Genomic DNA, 21,917 nt, shown 5'->3' on the forward strand with positions numbered 1-21,917 from the left:
TGAGAAAAACTAATATTTTTATAATTACTTAAATATAGTGATCAGTATAAGGCAGTTATTAATTTTAGGCTGTTTGCAAACAAAACAAAAGATTTGTTTAATAAATAGTTGTTGTTTCCAGAGCGACTATGTCTTAATTTATTAAACAAAAATTTAACATCTGACGCACTTCAAAAAACAAAAGATATTAAGCTGTTTTACAGAATTCTATATGAAGTGTGCAATGCCATAAGGTTGTAAATGCCATTTTTCTCAAAATACGTTTTATTGAAGAAATGAATTTTAAATGCAATGTTTTCTCCTACAAAAAGATATTGTGGCAATAGTGGCGCTCTAAGTGGCTATATTTTGAAGATGAATTTATGTGCAAGCCATAACGTTATAAGCGCCAAAGTGCAAGCCATGTGACTTTTGGCGCGTAAAATGTTACGGTTTACATTTACATCATTTTGTTATTCCAATTTGTAACCCAGTGAGTTTTTTACGCAGAACCAGATAACTGAATCCCAGTTTATTAATAGTTAACCTGTATCACCTTATTATTTGATATTTCAAAATGATATTTGGACTTCCATTAATCTTTCAAATTTGAAGTTTTTAAATACATTTTAACTTTTATTACACTAAATTAATATCTTATTGTTTATATTTTCCTTTATTTATCATAATTATATTACAATTGATAAAGATTACAGCCCAGTTCAAGTACCAAAACTGTGGGCCCAACATTGTTGAAGCCAGGAAGCAGTCACTAATAGATTATTGCCAGTTTTTAATGTCAAAATTGATATTGAATTTGTAAATTGTGTTTAATAATTTAAATGCAAGTTTTTGGTACTGTTTTTCAGCTGTAGAAACATTAATTTTATGATTGCAATTGTTTTTGGCATTTACAACTTTATGCACTTGCACAATTTTGGCATTTACAACGTTATGGCTCTAACCCTGTTTTTAAACTTTTTTTGTTTCCTTACCATCATACTTAGGTGTTTGAAATTAAACCCAATGTTTTATTCCAAAGTGTAAATTGTTAAAATAATTTTTATAGCATTTGATTAAAGTTTGTTCATTAGAAAAAGTGTTTTTTCTCTCTCCTAAAAAGTTTGTTTTTTGGCATTTACAACATTATGGCATTGCACGCTTCATATATTTATTCATTTCAGTAAATATATATTAATCATTAGAATACAATTTATACCAGCAGTTCTCAATCAGTGGTACACAAGAAGTATTCATTAGCACTATAAGTCTATAATACAGAATGATCGGGTGGTATATGAGTGGAAAAAAAAGGTTTAGAACTGCTGGTTTACACTACATTGCAATTTACTGTATCAATCAAACATATATGCTTAAATTTATATCACATAATTAAATATTTTAATAAAATAATACCTTTTATTTGCATTCAGTAATTATTTAATTAAATTTTAGTGATCTAATTTAATTAAATACAGTCGACTCCACATAACTTGACACCCAGATAACTCGACACCATAGGTTAATTAGTCAGTTTTCTGTGGTCCCGGCCGACTTACATAGGCGATAATGTTATTAATGTTAAAAAACTCGGTTTACTCGACATTGTTTAACTCGTTACCACTGGATAAATCAACATACTTTTTCTGTTTCACACTTTTTAGACGTTTGATAAGTCGACTCCCCTCCTGAAAAAATGAGTTTACACCGTACAATAAGCTGTGTGGTGTAAACTCATTTTTCAGGGGGGAGTCGACTTATCAGAATTCTAAAAAGTGTGAAACAGAAAAAGTATGTTGATTTATCCAGTGGTGACAAGTTAAACGATGTCAAGTAAACTGAGTTTTTTAAGGTTAATAACATTAATGCCTACGTAAGTCGGCCGGGACCACAAAAACTGACTACGTAACCGACGAGCGTCGAGTTATCCGGGTGTCGATTTATGCAAAGTCGACTGTACTTTTAATTATTAATAAACTTCATCTAATGGTTACAAAATAATAATCTATTAACATGATAAAAATAATAAAATTATAATATAAAAAAATCCTTACATAAGCTTTATTTTCAATTTCCTCCATAATCTTATGTGATATTTGGATCAACAACCTGCAAAACTTCTCTCCTGATACTTGTATTTGTTTGTCATGGTACAATTCTAAAAAATATTTTAATACATAATTTTACATTCTTAAACTGGCTAGAATACAAATCATATTTGTTTATGAATTCATTGAATTTGAAAAAAATATGGTTCATATACTTATAATGTTTTAAAATCAGGATATGGTTTATAATTAGTACAAAATTAATTATCATTAACTTGACAAGTGAAAAGAGTTTTTATGTTAATTATTAGTTATTCTTATCTTTATACAATAGAACCCAATTATCCAATGTAATGTGAACCGATGCTACCTTGGATAACCAAAAATGTGATAAAACAGATGGTCACAGTCACTTTAAATTAAAAAGTTACAAGTTTAAGAGATGTATACGGCATATCACTTTTAAGCTTCTTTTTACACCTTAGTGAATCTAATCATGTAAAAAATATCATTGTTATATATCATTTACTAGCAGACCTGGCCACGCGTTGTTGTGGCTCAAAATGTATCTATTATAAATGTATAACACTTTCCCGTGGGGGAATTTTAAAAAATCCCTTCTTAGTATACATTCTGTTGATGTACCCTATTAAAATGCAATCAAAAACACAAAAAACTGCATCTAAAATAGTTTAATAGAAGCCGAGTTCTTCACGGTAAGCCTTAATCCTGTCCCTCTCCCCTACGGGGGAATATCGAAAAATCCCTTTTTAGTGTATATTTCGTAATGTACCCTATTGAAACACAATCAAAAACGCAAAAAACCGCATCTAAAATAGTATAAATAGAAGCCAAGTTCTTCAGGTAAGCCTTAATCCTGTCCATCTCCCCCAGTGGGGGAAATTTCGACATGTATATTATATAAAAACACGTGCGTATTCGAATGCAACGTTGTGTCAAAATTTCAAAGGAATCGGTAGGAACAAATAAACATTACATTTTTATTTATATAGATTATCTATCTAGTTGATCAGATGACCTGCTTTAGTTCACCCTCACAGAAAAGCATAATGCCTCACAGAAAAGCAAACTTAAATGGTCGAAGTTAGTGCCACCTGTTAAACATAAAAGCCTTAATCCTAGATGATATCTTTTAATTTATATGAATGTTTAAAGGAATAATATACAGCCTATGTCCACCCTGAAGGTCCATTCTAAATATTGGTGAAAGAATTTTTGAAATCGGATGAGTAGTTTCGGAGATTACCTGTTACATCCAAACTTACAAACATTTCCTCTTTATAATATTAGTATAGATTATACAGCTAATACATATACAATAGTTTTAAAAATTAAAAATCTGCATTGTTGTATGTACATTTTAATGCAAATGATTCATCTCGCATTGAAGTTAAATGATAAAAGGTATCAGAAACAAATCATCTTTTAATATGTAGTATCATTTTAAACTTTCTTGTATGAATAATAGTGTAAGAAGCATAATGTATTCACTTACAGGTTCACTTCGGATAATGCAGAACCTCAGTTAATCAGTGCTCGGATAACTGAGGTTCTACTAACATATCAGAGACAGACCTTGAAAAATTCCTAGGGGTTTTCAACTACCTATTCACCTGAATTCTCACCTAGGGTGGTATGATGCGTTAACTTCTCACCTATCTGGCCATCAATATTTAATATTAAAATTTTAGTTGATAAATATGAGAAATCTTTTTGCAAACTGTTAATGTATATCAGAAAGAATTAAGGTTTATTAGCTTTCTCCATTGATATATGATAATCAATTAAAATTAATATAAACCAGCAAAGAGTTGCATGACTTTCCCAGCAAAAACATTTAAAACTGTGGTGGCGCAATCTGTTATGCTATTTTATTTTACAAAATCTTTTTATATTTTTGATTACTTTAAAATGGCAACAATCTTAATTTTGAGGTGAAGATGAGTTTTATAAAAAAAAATTGTAAATGCTAATAACAAGTAAAGTCTTCGTTAAGTACAACACCATGGAGATATGACACACAACCTCTTTATCTTCCCACCCCCTTGACCTTTAACCACCAAAATTTAATAGCATCAATCCCTCTAATGCACAAACCTCCTGCAAAATTTCAGAAATTTTTGACAAAAGACAGGAGTTATTAAGCTTCAAAATGGGTGAACAAAATTGTGTCCTCCCACACACACACACACACACACACTAAAGCTTAGTTCACACTGAACGCAATTCTACGGCAAAAGCGAAAAATAGAGCGATTAACACGTCAGACACGGCGTCATTTCCGGCAAATTTTACCATTTCACCAATCGCTTCGAAGTTCAGAACTGTCGAGCTTTTTTGCTAGCAAAAAAATTTTGCCACCAATCGTATTAGTTGTCACATGGTTCTTGTTTTCAAGATGGCTACAGAAACTTTCTCACGCAATAGAGTAAATTTGTAATTACGGATTTTTAATATTCCTCTCACCCAGCATCATTTTCTTTTTGACGTATCTTTCTTTCTCAATAAATAAACAAACGTGGTTAACAATGGAATATTGGAATCAGCCATTTTGTTTTTTGAGATAATGTTTTCTCTCGCTTGCAAATGATTGGCTCCTTAAAATTCGCAATTGCTTTCACCTTTTCTCATTTGCTTTTGCTATTCACTCAGTGTGAACTAAGCTTTACATGCACACAAACAGAAAAAACCCAAAACTTTTTGCATTTTTCAACATTTCAAGGTCCCGAGTCAAAAATTTAAAAATCTAATGGGACCATTTTTTGACTGATCATCATACGTACTCTATTATATATATAACAGCCAGGAAAGTAAAAAAATTATTCTCATAATTATTTTTAAAAATACCTTCAATTAATATTCTTGAAACTGTTTGTCCAATAATTTTTTTCATTTCATTATTGATTACTTCCTTCCTTAATATCTTCATTTCAATCATCTGTGTAAGAATTAATAAATGAATATAAAAACAATAAATAATTATATTTATTATTAAATTTTTTAAAACAAATACAACAATTTAAACATACTGAAATTGTTACAGACTGATTGATTAGTGAATGAAAGACTGTAAAGCTCAAACACTACATGATTAACCACATTTGCATTCATTATGTGTGTTTCAATTCTAAATTGAACGAACTAATGTGAATATGAGAGGGGAATGACATCTGCTACATTTTATGAAGATCTGGATGAAATTCAAATCTAGATTACCACTGTAGCATTATAGTATATATCATGACTACCATATGACTATCTGGACTATTTTTAAACAAATAAAAATCTCTGAACAGCATAAATTTTTGATTCTCATAATAACGTCTTCCAGTTTAAAAGAATAAAACATCGTAAATCCTAAAAAACTTTCATTGTTAGGAAATGAATATATGCTATTTGTAAACTAGTAAGTATGCAAAGAATCATTCTCAAGTCATTAAAATAGCATGTTTCATTATTCAGGAAATTAAAACTATTATAGTATTTCCTAGAGTAAAAATGAAGCCAAGGTGATTATCTTGAATTTGTATCAGTCTAATGTCATAGCTAAATAACAAAATTTACAAAGAATAGAATTCTCTGGAATTGAATCTGGATGAGCAGCTGTGGGTGGTCAGTCTCTCATACCTGGCCAAACCCACAATGGTTATGAAAAAGGGGCCCTCTTAGAGCCAACGGGCAAAAAGGATTGAAAATTTAAAATAGAAGAGAATAAAAACCTCAAAAGTTCAAATTACACATCATATGATGTCATGTGACGACTTTTTTGTAATCTCAAATATATTATAGCAGCTTAAACACATCTTATAACTTTCGGTTAAAGTATACCTAGGTGACCCCTATGGCTGCACTTCGGTAATCTCAACGGCATGCGCGATTAGAAATACAATGAAGATGGCACTGATCACACATGACATTTTCATATGCAAATTTTCTTCAAAATTCTCCATTCGGAAAATATGAGGAATTATGCAAATTTTGAGTTTGGCGAAGGTGCAGACAGTAGGTGCACGTTGATTTTTTTTTTTTTTGAATGGCGTTGGTGTTATTTGAAAGTTTGTACATTTTATTTTTATTTTTTTAATTTAAAAAGTAAGAAAATTTCGTTAATGTTTTTTACAAGTTATATGTCGGCTGATAAAAACCTGGAAAATGAAATTATTTTGGTAATTATTAGAAAAGGTTTGGATTTGTTTAGAACGTGAGTGTCTACAGTCCTGAACCCATCTAAGAGAAGAAAGGAATACCTGAAAATGTAAGAAAAGAAGTAAACGTCTACTAAAAAAGTAGTCAGATCGTCAATTTAGAGAATGGAAGGTTCCATAAAACAAGTATAACCAAGTCATCAAGCAGGAAAAATATAAGAAAATAAAATAGAAGCACAGGAAAAAGTAAGTAGCAAATTACGTTTTAAAAATGTTTTATTTTAAAAAAGAATTTTAAAAATAGGCATGTATCGGTAATTTTTGACGGTCACCATCTTGTTTGCACACGCGCATCTCGCAAACAAGACGGCAACCGGAAGCACAGCCATAGGGGTTACCTAGGTATACTTTAACCAAATTTTCTAGTATACATTCTATATATGTTGTTATACTTTATACTGAACACAAAGCTATTTTCCTTTACACGTGAAACATAATAAACATTGACTCCATTCTTATTCTGAGAAAAACTATAATTGATAAATATAAATATTGAAATTAATTTCTATATAAAGTCTTCCATTCCAGTCAGAGATTTTAATCAGTTTTTCATTTTTTGGAACTAAGCAAAGTAAATATGATGATAAGGCTTTCTTTGCTCAGACTTGTTTTAAAATTTCCAATTTTACTTTAAAACATACTAACATTTGTATATAAATTCATTTACTGTATAACATCTGGAGCTTTTAACAAAATTATATCATTTTATATCCGTTGAAAAACAAATTATAATATTAATTAAAAAAAATTGTCTTATATCAAAATATAAACACATATCCAAAACTTAAGGACAGATGAAATTTGTACATGAATGCAGATAAACATGGCAATAACTGTATTACTCGACATCTAACATAGGATAATACACAACTTGTAGGATTTTACAAATCAGAGCAATAAAAGTAAGTCTTTGGTGAAAAAGATACATACAGAAGCTGGATATAAGCAGACAATGGTTGATAGTGCTCACCAATAGCCAAATAGAGAGACTTGTTAGTATGCTATGTCCACTTTAAACTGCAATGCAGCACTCATAATGCTGCGGCAGGAAGAAAAAAGTCATTGTTTGTTTGGTTAGTTATGGCAATGCAACACTTGGGCGATCCGCTTAGGAGGGGATGCTTTCCGGGAGGTCTTTTTAAGGGAAACTGGCCCCTATTTAGGCATTACAGATGTGGAGAAAACCCGGAAAATTCCACATGACCAGCCTGTCCGAACGAGGCGTGAACCCACGACCGAACTCCCAGTGTTCAGGGAACGAAGACTGCTTGGCTACTGGTGAGCTGAAAAAAAGTCATTGACTAGCTTGGAGACTTTTTTTTAGGTATTGCTTCTAGCAACTATGTTCATCCTTTAAGTTTTTGACATGTATGTATTCATTAACATCTGTTTTTTTAAAAAAATTTTATATCATTAAATATACAGTTAACAATGTTTCCATTATAAAATTATTTTTTATATCTAAAAACGTTTTCATTGAAATAAAAGTGAACTTGACATTTTATGACATAATTTTGTTTATCCAAATGAGAAAAACAAAACCAAATTTTTATGAAATAATTTTTAGACTGTAAATAAAAATATAGAAGTTTAACATAACCTTTTGTTTATTTCACTAAATTTAAACAACTTGAGAATAAAATGTAATTGTAAATGCAACATAAATAGATCAAAAAGTTTGTTGTATGACAAAATAAACACACTTTTTCAATTATTCACATCAATTTTTAACTGGTTTAATTTCTAATTTTAATAATGAAATATGAATAAATAATGATGACTACAGTCTGACCAACCCAGGAAGGAACTCCCATTAGATGTTGGACTACTTTACTAATCATTTGCAGAGATGAGGTATAGCATGATTCAGCTAGCATCTGGTTGATATACCTTAGAAATAGATGCATTAAACTATGCTGATCAGTCACACAATGCACCTTTACTCTTGCCAATGGTCAGTAAACTAGTCCATCGCCTAAGGGGAGGGCCTTCCTGGGTTGGTCAGACTGTAACTAAGTTTATAAAAATGTAAAAGTTAACTTAAATTTTTTGCTGAGTATTTTGTTTCTAAACATTACGACACAATTTGAAAATGAATTTTAAGACGACTGTTACTTTAAATTTTTCATAGCACTCATAAAATGACAGTAAGCCAGCTAGTTACTGATTTTCTCTTATATGTTGTGGTCTCACATTACATTTTTATTTAGATATCTTAGGAAAATTATTTAGTATTAATTATAATGAAATAACTCTAAAATTGTATACATAATCTACTATAATGCTTCTAGCCTGTGTTAATATTTTCCATATAAATGGCTACCTTGATCATAAAAAGGATATGAATAAGTAGACAAAAACAGGACAAATTTAACAAACAAGGAATAAAAAAACAAATACTGTAAAAAAACCATAAGGAATACAAGAACTATATGTTTATGCAACCTCGTGAAATAAAGCATGATTATTTAAGTAATGTAATTATATATTGTAATTGTATTTTAAACGTAACTGTTGATTAGTTAAGATTTTAATTGTAGTTAAGTTAATGAAAGTGATCATGTATAATTATCATGTGTTGTTTTTAGGATTGCTATTATAATATGTAAAAACCAATTTAAAAGGGCTAAATAGACCAAAATGCATATTGGTAAATGGCATATTGAGTAAATAAAGGGTTGATAAAATTTGATGAAAATGATTTAATGGTCAAGATAACCAATATATGGGAAAACTGTATACATAATATTTGTTTCCTACAAAGCAATGTGGTAAAAAATTTAACAGGGGAGAAAAATCTGTGTTCTTTGTAAATTGTATCAATAAATCTTTGACCTCTTTTCAGCAAATTTTAAAAATATCCCTATTTAACAAAGATTAAATTGAGATATTCATTCTTCATAACAAACTTTTGTAAGTACAATGAATCAAAATACCTTATTTTTTGTTTTGATAAATGTTAAAATTGGTTAAAATGCTGATCTATTTCTGCAAAGATAGTCACTGGCCTGCACTATACTGCATTCACAAGGTCAAAACATCTGTTTGAGGGGAGTTTTAAATGATGACCTTTTTGATATACAGATATGCCTTGCTTAACGAGTGAAATTAATTGTGGCAATTCCTTTATATGTGCGGCAGAAGTTTTAATTAACATGGCTTTACCAGTGTCTAAGCTTAGTATAGACACCGTATTTGATTAATGTGATTTTGATATATTTGGTAGCATTGAGGGATTAATTAAATGTCTTAATCAAGAGATACCTGTGTTGAAAATTGTAAGAAATGATTTTCTTGGCAAGAAAATAATCCAGTAGTTTTTTTAATACTTAAATAAAGTTAAAATCATTTGTTAAAAATAAAATAATTTTTATGTATTTGTCAATAATGCTTATCTTCATTTTTTAATAAGATCAGTTGAATTGCATTATTATTATTGTTCACTTATGTGCAATAAGTGCACATTTTATTGGCTCAGTTTCAGAATCCTACCAACCTAATTTCCTACCAACGGAAAAAATATATGGGCACATTTATCCAGGAACAAAAGAGAACTTTCCAGCATTACAAGAATATATGCATAGTCTATGCCATATTAGTTCCTTTGCAATATTTACAATAAAATAAATTCAATCATTTAAAAAAAGAATTTTTACATTGCACAGCAGTTCTATGATAATATATTTTTCCCATCTCTCCCAAGTATAAAGATAATGGAAGAAAACCATTTTAAGATTTATCAAAATGTGCAAAGAATCTTTGACAGCAAAGGATAAAAATCAACATTAATACAAAGCATTACATTAATAATAAATTAATACAAAAACAATTTGTTTTATTTTACCTTAGTATATGTTAAAGAACATTTTGGTTTGGTGCAGCTGGAAAGTGCTTGTGAAATCTACATAATGCTTCTCATGCATTTTGTTTCATTTCCTCATAATTATGATAATCATTTCACACTGCTGTTAGTGAGTATAAGGCATTGTGTACTCGCTACCTATTAGTAGACTGCATAATGTTGGCTCTTTTATAAGTGTCGTGTGGCAAAATTGGCATTGTGTGTCACCACGATTTGTGAAGATCACATTTTTAATTTGTATTTTCTTATGTTTTTAAAAAATTTACATATTGCCTTGAAACTTCTGTGAAATTTATATATTTCTTTTTCACTGAATTAATTTATTTTAATGTAAACATTGAAGAAGAACTAAGGCACCACAGATTATGAATACACTTGTGCAATGTTGGAAACACCTCTTTTGTACCTGAAAAAATGTTAAAGTGAACAACACCTCGTATATTTTTCCTTTTATAAGAAACTAGGATAGATGTATTTTGTCCAGTAGGCTTCTGCAATGACCCTTGTATTTGTTATTTAAATCATAACATTTTTTCTAAAATTTCATCAAAAAATACTAAACTCTTGTTTGAGTTTTTAGATAAAATACATACACAACGGTGATATGAGAAGCAGGTATAGGGGGCTTAAGCCATCCCAACTGATGCAAGAAAAATTAAATTCCATGAATCCTTTTGGCACATCGTTTGGTAAAGTAGCTTTAATACACCTGAATAAAGAAAGCCAATAACATCTGAGTTCCAATTTAGCACAATTTTGCTAAATCTAGCTTTCCTGTATAATCGTCACAGTTTAAGTTTTATTCTCTGCCTAGTGGAAATGCTGGCTACTTTTTTTCTCTGATCACAGCATGAAGAGAAGGGACAACATAGTTGCAAAAGTTTATTTGTGTTTTGTTTTTTAATTTCCATTGGATAATACCGATTTTCTAATAATTCATATTTCTATTTGGAGAAGAGTTCTTCATTCATGGCAGCCATCTTGAATTTTATCTTTGGCACTTTATCACTTGGCACTCACAAAATCTTTCACATTAATATAAATCTGTTTGTTAACCTCGTAAAAGTTCCTGTAAATAATTTATATAATGTATTATGCAAAATTTGACTTTTGGATAAATTCTACATTGCATAGAGAGAGAATTTTGTGATGTATCTAAAATTCACAATTTTTATTTATACCATCACTACAGCTTCATATATATTGTTCTAATAATGATTCAAATAAATATTACGGACTTCAATAAATCACAGAATTGCATCCCTATTTTACTGCTTTGCACTTTATGCGCGAATAAAAATTTTTCTATTTTTCATACACTCCATATGTAGAATTCGCAGCATAACTTGAACTGGCCCGTTTTTGGTTCCTTCAAATTCGAGATTTAAAGGTTTTACTGCATGATATTAGAAGAGAAAATATTTGACATGTTTAATATTAATTTTTATTTATTAACATACAATATTTATATGGAAAAAAACTAGTATTTTTCATATTTATTGAACCTTTATCAAATGTTTGACTACATTTCTTTAAATTAGACTTTTTAAAACAAATCATTTGTTTCATGCAATAAAATACTCATAATACTATCCAGGACTTCAATGTAAATATGCATATTGAAAAGGATAATATAATTATTCACTTCTGAAATAAACTGTCTCATAAATCCAAATGCATAAAAAGTTTTGTTGATTTTAAAATTTAGAAACAGTCTTGTTCCTATTAGAAGCCTACTAGACTTAAACATTTTCAAAACAATGGACTTCTATTAAAACTACTATTTACAGTATATTATTTTTCCCAGTTTTAAGATAACTCTCCATAGAAAAACACTGGATCATAATTCTGTTTCCTTTTTTATAGAAAATTACTGCAAATTTGGTCCTCAGTGTTAATCTATAATACTTTTAAACTAGTGCAAAATTTGTTAAATTAGTTAAATCGAAGGAAATTACCAGTATTTAAAAACAAATCTCAAATTTTGTTAGAATGCACTGTTTACTGAAAATTAAAATATTGATTTCTTAATAACAAAAATATATGTCCTAATGGAGCAAAATATCAATTTTAACCAGAGAAATAGAATAAAAGGAGGAGTGAGCTTCTAATAGGGACAATAATTTGGAAAAATTTATAGTTATAAAGCTGAAATAATTTTTGTGGTTAACTACACCTATAACACTATATTTATGGAACTCAAAATCATGTATAAACACTGTTTTTGGCACAGTTGACACAAACACTGTGTTTATACATGATTTTGATTTCCATAAGTTTAGTGTTAAGGTGTAGTCTAACCAGAAAATACTGTATGACAATATGTTTAAAATTAGCGATTATGGCATTCATAGGAAATTAGCCTACTCGCTCCGCTTGTGTGCCAAACTTCCATTCATGCCATAATCACCTATATTATAAACTAATAGCATAATATACTATTTAAATAAGAATTCTCAAACTTTGAAAAATCATAATTTTAAAATAAGACAGATTTACACAATTATTAATAACAATATTAATTTTATTACATTTCTCTTTTCAATACAGTTTTTATATACAAAAATTGCTAAAACTGTTAGTCAATTTTAATAAAATCTAAATAATCAGTTGTTCAGCATTAATTATTTAGATTATTTAAATTCTTAAGAATGATACAAAATATAAACAGGATCTGATTTATATTTTATATAATATTTGGAATTTAGCAACACTTTTATTATTTTCTCACAGTCAGGAAACCACAGTTCGAGAATCCTTGAAAGTCTTTGAATTTGGTAAACACAAATTAAAATTTCTTGCACTTAAATTTCTTGAAAATACCTGATTTGACAAGGAACTTAATTCTTTAATTCCAATCTGGTTAGAAATTTTAGGACATTGAGTTGTTTTAATAAAGTCTGCTTCATCAATAAAATTTTCTAATCCATATGTTGAAAAATGATTCACCTTGAAACAAAAAAAGAAAAATATTTTCTATTGTTATTGTTATAAAATTAATAACATAAGATTATATACATATATATGACATATATTTTTCTGTAATTTACACTTTGTTAATCTCATCCCTTTTTGGAATGAGGTTAACAACACCAATAAATAATAAAGAAGAGTTCGAGTGAAAATCCGGAAGTGAACAGATGTGTTTTTATGGTCTCCAATTTTCTTTTGTCTTGCTCACCCTACACTCGACCCCACGACTACAACTGCAAAATAATACGACATATACCGTATATCTTGGCGGATAAGACAACCTTCAGATAAGACGAGGTATAAATTTTCGTCGAAGTTTTATAGTTTTAGCATATATCTGTCCTATAAGACGACCCCCAAACTATCAATGGCCTATGAATTTAGTTTAGATCAGCAATCATTATCTGGATAATGACACTATAGCGTATACAAAATTATGTTCTATTCGTAATTTTTTGAAAGAACATCAAATTTTATTTTCTTGCATCTGGCGACACTGCCTTGCAATTATTGCAAACATTCACACTGATTCGGGCATTCAAGTAATGACCTTGACTATTCACAAAAACATCGTATGGCCTATTCTATTTTGTGACATACTCTACTCTCTACTAGTAAATAATTACGGTTTGTTCGTTTTACTATTATGGTTTTAATTTATAAAAATTTCATTCTAATTTTTTTGTCTCTATCCTATAAGACGACCCCGGATTTTCGGGGCCTTTTCTTATGATTCGACTATCATCTTATCTGCCAAGATATACGGTGTATACTTAAATGCATATTAAATACATACAGGTATTCCCAATCTGTACTTTTTCTCAATATATTGGCTTTTGCATCTTTCTTAAAAGTTACAAAAGCATTGCATTTACCAATTTTGTTTTCATTCCATTAAACAGTTTAATGGGAAAGCTTCCTCAGAATAACATTAACCAATTACAGAAATTTGTCAGAGAGAGTCATTTAGTGATCCAAAAACTAGAGGACAGAATTCTTCAAAAATGACAATGCTAACTGATAAAGTGATCCAACAAAAATAAGAATTGCAAACTGTTCTTTCAAAATGTGTGTTTCATGATTCATAACTTCTATAGAATACAGCTCTTTTAAAAGCAAAAATAAATTTCCATTTTGAATACTCCTTATACACATATAACAAATTTAACATATATACAGAGTATCAAATTTATAATGCACTATTTAAGCATGCTTATGACATTCTAAATGACAAAGATTTTCTATATTTCCTCTTTTAGTACTATTTTTCATAAAAAGAAATTAATATTTTCATCTTATATATCTATTATACACTATGATTATTTATTCATTTGCTGTAAAAAAATAAATATTAAAACTTTGTAGAAATTGATAATGATATCAAAAACATCTATAATCATAGATTATTTTATTTTGAGAGAGAGATATTTTTGCTCATTCACTGATGATCATGACGAAGTAAATACAATTTTCCTAATTTTAACTTTCTCCTATTTTGCAAGATTTAACGGACACTACGCATATTTATTATTAAAAGAAAATAATACATACAATCAAACCTCAATATAATGGCCTCCTAAATAGTGCTATAGCCTTGTAAAGCATCATTGAGTACTCATGGACAAACTTCCCCATAACTATTAGAGAATCCATCTTTATCTGTGAATCACTAAATACACTATTTTGCATTGAAAGCAACACTTAATACCAAATCAAATGACTCTCAAACTCAAAACTTGTGTTTAGATCTCATTATTATATGTAATTTGTATTAGTCTGAGATATTTCTGATAGTACTAAATCAAAGTTTATCTTCAGAGATAATTGTCACTAAAATGAGTGTAGTACTATCATTTGTTTGACTGTATAATGAAATATAAAACAATGTAGCCATCCCTATTATCATATTTGGCTTTCTGTTTTATTTACTTAACTATTCAAAATATTTAAATAAGATATTATTGCAAAATTACTTACTTGAAATACCCATGATCCAGTTTCAGGTCGATATTCCATAAATTTAGCTCCCAGTTTAAGCGTAGCTCTCTCAATTTTTTCTTCATATCCCATTTGTTTTAATCTCTCAGTATCCTATTAATAAATGAATGTTCTTCTATTATTTAAAATATATCAATTATTATATGCAATACAGATTTAAATTTTATATACTTTAATTGGCTCATGAGTAGTTTTATCAACAGGCCAAACACAATCAAGAGTAATTTGAGCTTGTCTATTAAGACCTTCTCCAACTGGGGGTTTATTATCATCATCAGGATAGATAGTTATTTCTTTTCTTCTAAAATGAACTGGAATAGAAAAATAAATAATCAAAAAAATATTACTATTCTATAAAAAAAAAAATCAGATTGTTGCCATAATTGCCATAAAATTCTATGAATTGGATATATGAACAAATCTTATTTTTAATAAATCTGCACAGTTTTATTATAGATACATTTATATTAATCTGACAATATTTTTACTCTATCAATGTTATATTATTGTAACATTAATCAGATAATATCAGATTAACTTTCAGGCCATAACTTGGCTAATGTAATAAATATAAAATAATTTTAGCTAAAGATATGCAATTAAGTAGTCATCCTGTACTAAATTTAATAATTACATTTAACAATTTAGACTATTCTGAAAGAAAAGATCAATTTAATTTAAAATTAATGTAACTATTAAATTTAATACAAAACGGCAATTTTAATGACTACTAAATTTATTATATTAATTGCAATAAAACATAATTTCCATTATCATGTTATCAAAAATTTCTGTTTACAAAAATAATATTTTTATCATTTCAAAATCCTTTTTCTTAATTCTAAATTTTGTCACTTGATTTATAATTCCATATGATTACAAGAAATTTTATTGAAAGAAGTATTTATGCACATTAAAATTTTATTGATAAATCTAATTTCCACATTATTTAGAGTATTACTTACTTTGTTTAAAAATATGTTTTAAATTACTTACCAATTTCATCCAAGTTGAGGCCAGCGACATTAGTTTCGCCAGGAAAGAAAACACTTCCATATCCTTCACGACCTATGGTAAAGTTTTCAACAATGCAATTACCATTTTCATCTACCAAAGTGGCCAATTCTTGAAGAGGAGGTATAGTGTAATAGCCAGCTCTTCTTAAAATGATTCCAGCAGGATGACCAGATTGTGAATCATAAATATCATGGCTTTCATCATTATCTGAATTTAATATAGTAGTTTCTTTTTCACTATCACCATTTTCTGAACAATTTGATAATCCTAGAGCACGATCGGGATTTCTGGTATTTTGACTTTTGGTGTGTAAGGCAGCAATTGTATCATCTAAGGCATTTGAATTCCTTAAAGTATATAAAAAAAAAATAATTATCACAAGTTATAATAATAAGAAATTAATGCAGTAGCAAAAAAATATATATTAAACTTAAAATACTTTAGTTTATCAAAAATATCTTTAATATTGTTCGTGTTATATGAAATAAAATACAATTGAATCTAAAAAAGCTGTCATTAAAATACTTTTCTCATTCAAAATATAAAATTATAATTTAAGGATTCTTAAATCTAGTTGTTAGTAACTTAAATCTGAGAAGTTAATAGATTACAAGGAATAATATAGAATTTAAAAACAATTTATTCATTATTATTATATTTAAAAATATGATGAAAATAATTACTTAAAGATTAATAAAAATTCATATCCGTAACGTAAAATATACAATTTTTATTTATGTTAAATGTTATTATTTTATTAACGTAACATAACATAATTATTTGTTATTATTATTCTTTTGTATCACTACACAAATCAACAACCGAATAAGCTTAAAAATCTGATTTTAAATTAAACTTAAGAACATTATAATAATAAAAATTCTTTAAATTAATAAATAATTATTTATTAACTTTTTAATAATGAAAGTTAACAGTAAATTTCACATCACCAAAAATATTTTAAAATATTTATGCATATTTATGCACAAAGTTTACAGTTTAAGTAATTTAATTAGATATGTACCCTTTCACAATTAAATTAACCACCTGAAATACAATCTGAATCTAATGGATTCATTAGATTGCTACTTTATATTGAATTTTTCTATAGAGAATTCAACATAAAGTATACATAGATTCATTATAAATTTTTGTATTCCAAAAGTACTCTTGCAACAAAAAGGATAAACCACTACAGTTTATCATTTGATAGTGCCAATTTCACTAATCTTTTTAGTGTAGAATTACCAAGTCTATAAATATCTCCATAGATATTGGGAATTTTAATGTAATGAGAATTTTTTTTTCTTTTTTAAAATTTAAGGAAATTTTAAACGTTTGAAAATTTTACGATAAATGGGTACTTTTCCACTTTGACAGACCATCACACTGCACCATAAAATTAATAATGCATTACTGCTACTATTGCTTAATATAACTAAAATGCAGTGTTGGTTGGTGAAAAATAATAAAATGAGGTAAGCTTTTGCATCTGCTATCCTATTGTACATGAAACTAATAAAAAGAATAAAAACTTCTACTGTTGAGCCTTTACAATTTATGACATATTGTGCCTTGCACATTTTTGTTTTTATGATAAAACATTCAAAGTAACTTTAAGAGTTTATCAGGAAAAATGCCACTGCAGCATTGCATAAGCCTGTTACTACCATCCAATCCTGCTAAAATGTTCAAGAACTTTTATGTCAGAAAGCTTGTAATAGAGATCTGGCCATTCTGAATTTATATTATGATTTTTTAATAGATACAGTACACCTTTCCAAAATGGAACCCAAATAAAATGAAAACCTGCCTAAATGGGGAAAATTCTTTTCAAAACAGAGGAATTTTCTATGTTAAAAAAAACCTGTTCAAAACAGAAACCTGCCAAATTGGCAAAAATATTTGGTACCCTGCAATTCTGGTTGACTCAGGTTTTAGTAGAAGTTTAGGGGTTAAAGCCTGGACTCCACATTACCTGAAAACAAAAACTCAGAAACAGAATTCAAATATACAGAGTTTTCATTTCAGTTTTGTTTTCGTTTTAACTTGACTCCACTAGCACGTTACATGGAACTGCGCCATCTGTTGATCAGTTTTGTAATTGTCGTAGAGTCAAACATGGACGACGCTACGGATTTTGCCTTGCGTTCTCTGCAATATTATTAACAATGAAATTGTTAATAATCTTTGAATTATTTACATTTTTTGTCGTATTTTCTAACTTCTTCAATGAATAATTCCAAATCTATTTGTTTCCTCATCCTCTTTGCTACACTTTCTGCCTTTACGACAATCAAACTACACGTGACAAATGCACATGACTATGCATCACAAATCCTTGCGTTTTTATTGGTTGCAGTACGACAGCAGCACGAAACGAAAACGAAAAAGTTAAATAATTTTTAACTTTGCTTTCAGTCTCGTTTCTGCCCAACTGAACCTTCCAAAACTGAAAGTTTCATCAGTTTGGCTTTCAGTTTTACAATTACGTCATGGATTCCGGTAATGTGGAGTCCAGGCTTAACACTCATTGAACAAATTGGACTTTATCAAAGCATATCAAGAATGATTTTCACACATTTCTGGAACAAAAGAAAAACTATTATTTGAAAAACATTGAATACAAAACTGCACTACAATATAATGCAGTATTATGTAGAGATGATGTTTGGATATATATCTAATCTTACATCATTATGGTTTTTAAGCATGCACCTCTAAACACAATTGATGTTGAAAGATCATTTTCATAATTATAACAATATTGTTATATAAAAAAAATGATCTCTCAGATTAGAATTACTGAAGAAAATACAAAGATGTATATAGTAGCTCACTATACACTTAAATGTATATTAAAATAACATTAAATACAGATATTAATACTACAAACAGTTGTGTATCAATATAATACTGTGTTAACAATAAAGATTTATTTTTGAATTTGCTATATATCTATGTAGAAACTATATATTTGATATTATTTATAAATAATGCATAAACTAACTCCTTTTTTTAACAGTTATGCATACAAAAATATTTTAAAAAGAAAAAATAGAAGAAATGATTTCTTCTCTTTTTTTGAAAAAACTTTTATTCAGGCAAATCTTACTTTTGAAGTAAAGAAGTAGCCCATGATTACATCATATATCTTACAAATGAAAAGATTTTCTATCAAAAACAGATGAAATAATATTTTTTAAATTGCCATATGAATTTATCATTTTTCATACAGAAATCAAATAGCAAAAAGCAATATGGAAGAATGAATATTAAGATTATATATTTACAAATAGTACTACTGCTACACACATTTACTTTAAAGAAAACATCTGACTATTAATATTTAAAAGCTTTTATATTATATAATAAAAATTTATTATTGAATATGACTCACTTGAAACAAGCATGTTCTGCAACTGGCTTTGCAACAGGATTAATATAATATTCATTAATACTTTTAGTCTCTTTTTGATTACTGTTTGGATTTTCTTTGAAAGTTTCTGCTGCATTCTGTTCTTTACACCTTTTGCAAAATAAATAAATAAATGAAATTAGCAAATTATAAAAAAATTTCTGCATTTAAAATACACAATAAAAAAATTACTGACCTATTAACAGGATCTTTTGATAACTGAACAGTAAGAGGTGATTTATTCTTATCAACCGGAGTTAATATTGGTTCAGTAAGTTCACTATGTTCTTTTGAATTAGAGTTGACTTCATTTAAATCAAGAGATACTGGTTGTAATTGTAATTTTTTAACACTGCGACGAGGAATAAAGGTTTCTAATGTGCTTTCACCATCATCTAAATCATCAAACAGGGAAACCTGAAGAATTGTTGCAGATTAAATTTATTACTCTGATATAGTTAAACTAATTTATAATAAACTTTTAAACATTTAGTATGTGTTTTTATCAATTGACTAAATATATAACTCAATAGAAAACAGACAAAATTTAACTTAAACCTAAAAGTATTAGCTTGTAATTTTAATCCACTAACTTACTGATGTCATACTTTCTATCAAAAATTATTACATAGCCTCATGACTTTTAGTTAATTAAAAATTTCATTATTAATCTCCATCATATCAGTTATTATTCTCTTATTATCTTTTCTCCATCTTTTACTTTAAACTTTTTATTTTCTTAGAAATTAATAATGGCTAAGATTTTATTTTTCTGGTTATTATTTAAAAAAAAAAAAAACAGTGACTAGGTAAACAGTTCAATTTGTATATAAATTATATACTTTTAACATTTATTCATTTCTATTTCTTCAAAAATACAATATAATAATTGCAGATAACTTACTTTCCCAACTGCAACTGCTTGTATTGGTTTTGGTTTCACTTTGCCAATAGGTACAGGTGAAACTTTATATTGATTTGATGCCATTACTGCTTTTTGTGCTGCGGGATTTGTTGGTTTTAAAATTTCTTCTCTTTTATTATTATCCTTCATAAAATATAAATAATATTTTTTAATATATATTAAAAAATTTAAAAAGCAAAACAGTTTCTCATTTTTAAAATATAATAAACACATTATTATAAAATTTCACATAGTTTTAAATTAAATTCTTTTACAACATGAAACAGATCACTTTTAAACAATCAAAGTTAATCTTACTTTTATAAACTATGCTTAATTAATCTTTTAATTTTATTTTTCAGATTAATTTTCACAAAAAACTATAAAACCACTCAAAACTAGGTAAACTTGATACAAAGCCACAAAAATACCAAATAACCAGCAGAAAAAATTAGTAGTGATAACGTTTTTGCCAGTGTTGAATGGACATCATCACACTAACTGTAAGTAAGAGAGTGATAATGCCCATTCAACATTGGCAAAAACATTAGCACTACCCAATTTTTTTGCTGGTTATTCGGGTTTTTTTGTGGTTTTGAAACAAAAACTATATCTAATAAAACTCGATATGCATTTTTTTAGTTCAATAATATTAAGAACTGAAATAAGATCATTTATAATAAGGAATATTAGTCTGACATCATATATTTTTAAGTTAAAAAATATTGACATCACTGAAAATTTGAATAAATAATTAATCAGAGATATCTCAAATAAATTATTCATTCTAATATAATCATATTTCCAATACTTTTTATGCAAAATAATGAAGTATAAATTACAAAATTCCATAAATCTAAATTACATAAGTGTAAATTTAAATTAAAAGAAAAAAAAAACCATTATTAAAATAAGAAAACATTATTCTTACCTTTATAACATTTCTAAATAATGGAGAATCACCAAATGGGTTTGTTGTAAGAGCCAGTATCTGTTGTTGTGTTTGTAATTGTTGTTGATTATATGCCATTGCATTAGGATCACTGTTTTAAAAAATCATTAATTTTAAAAGAAATTCTTAAAAATAATAAAATACTGGAACAATTTAATAAGATTTTATTTATGGGAAAATAAATATTTATATAGATAACATTTTCATATAAATATAAACCATTTCATATCACTTCTGTCGTCATATCATAATTAAACAGATTGCCATTTGCATTAATATATTATATTCTTCATATATTTATTTGTATTAACAACTGTTACAACACAGAAAAATACAAAATCCAATATGTAAAAGTAAATATGATATCTAAAATGTCTTTTGTACTTTATTCATTTTGTTAATTAACATTAGGTGATGGAAAATAAAACTAAGAATTTACTTCTTAGTTTTATTTTCAGAAGAAAAAGAATTTACTTCTGAAAACATCTAACATACTTATAATTCGATTGTGCTATCAAATAATGTTTAAAAGTAAAAATT

The 21,917-nt window shown here is 27.8% G+C and overlaps 1 protein-coding gene across 2 annotated transcripts in view; it reads right to left on the reverse strand.

Moving 5' to 3' along the window:
• Positions 1 to 21,917, reverse strand: part of LOC136984650 (nuclear pore complex protein Nup98-Nup96-like) — a 70,826-nt gene that overhangs the window by 8,592 nt on the left and 40,317 nt on the right. For both annotated transcript variants that reach the window (XM_067281723.1, XM_067281722.1), the window contains 10 exons: positions 21,357 to 21,468; positions 20,426 to 20,569; positions 19,718 to 19,938; positions 19,504 to 19,632; positions 16,083 to 16,450; positions 15,258 to 15,397; positions 15,066 to 15,179; positions 12,939 to 13,064; positions 4,896 to 4,986; positions 2,034 to 2,137 (listed from right to left, as the gene is read on the reverse strand). In XM_067281723.1, the coding sequence (XP_067137824.1) occupies positions 2,034 to 2,137; positions 4,896 to 4,986; positions 12,939 to 13,064; positions 15,066 to 15,179; positions 15,258 to 15,397; positions 16,083 to 16,450; positions 19,504 to 19,632; positions 19,718 to 19,938; positions 20,426 to 20,569; positions 21,357 to 21,468 (1,549 nt within the window). The remainder of the gene's footprint in view (positions 1 to 2,033; positions 2,138 to 4,895; positions 4,987 to 12,938; positions 13,065 to 15,065; positions 15,180 to 15,257; positions 15,398 to 16,082; positions 16,451 to 19,503; positions 19,633 to 19,717; positions 19,939 to 20,425; positions 20,570 to 21,356; positions 21,469 to 21,917) is intronic.

The sequence above is a fragment of the Centruroides vittatus genome, unplaced genomic scaffold, assembly GCF_030686945.1.
Source record: "Centruroides vittatus isolate TY-2023 unplaced genomic scaffold, ASM3068694v2 contig_926, whole genome shotgun sequence".
NCBI lineage: Eukaryota > Metazoa > Arthropoda > Arachnida > Scorpiones > Buthidae > Centruroides > Centruroides vittatus.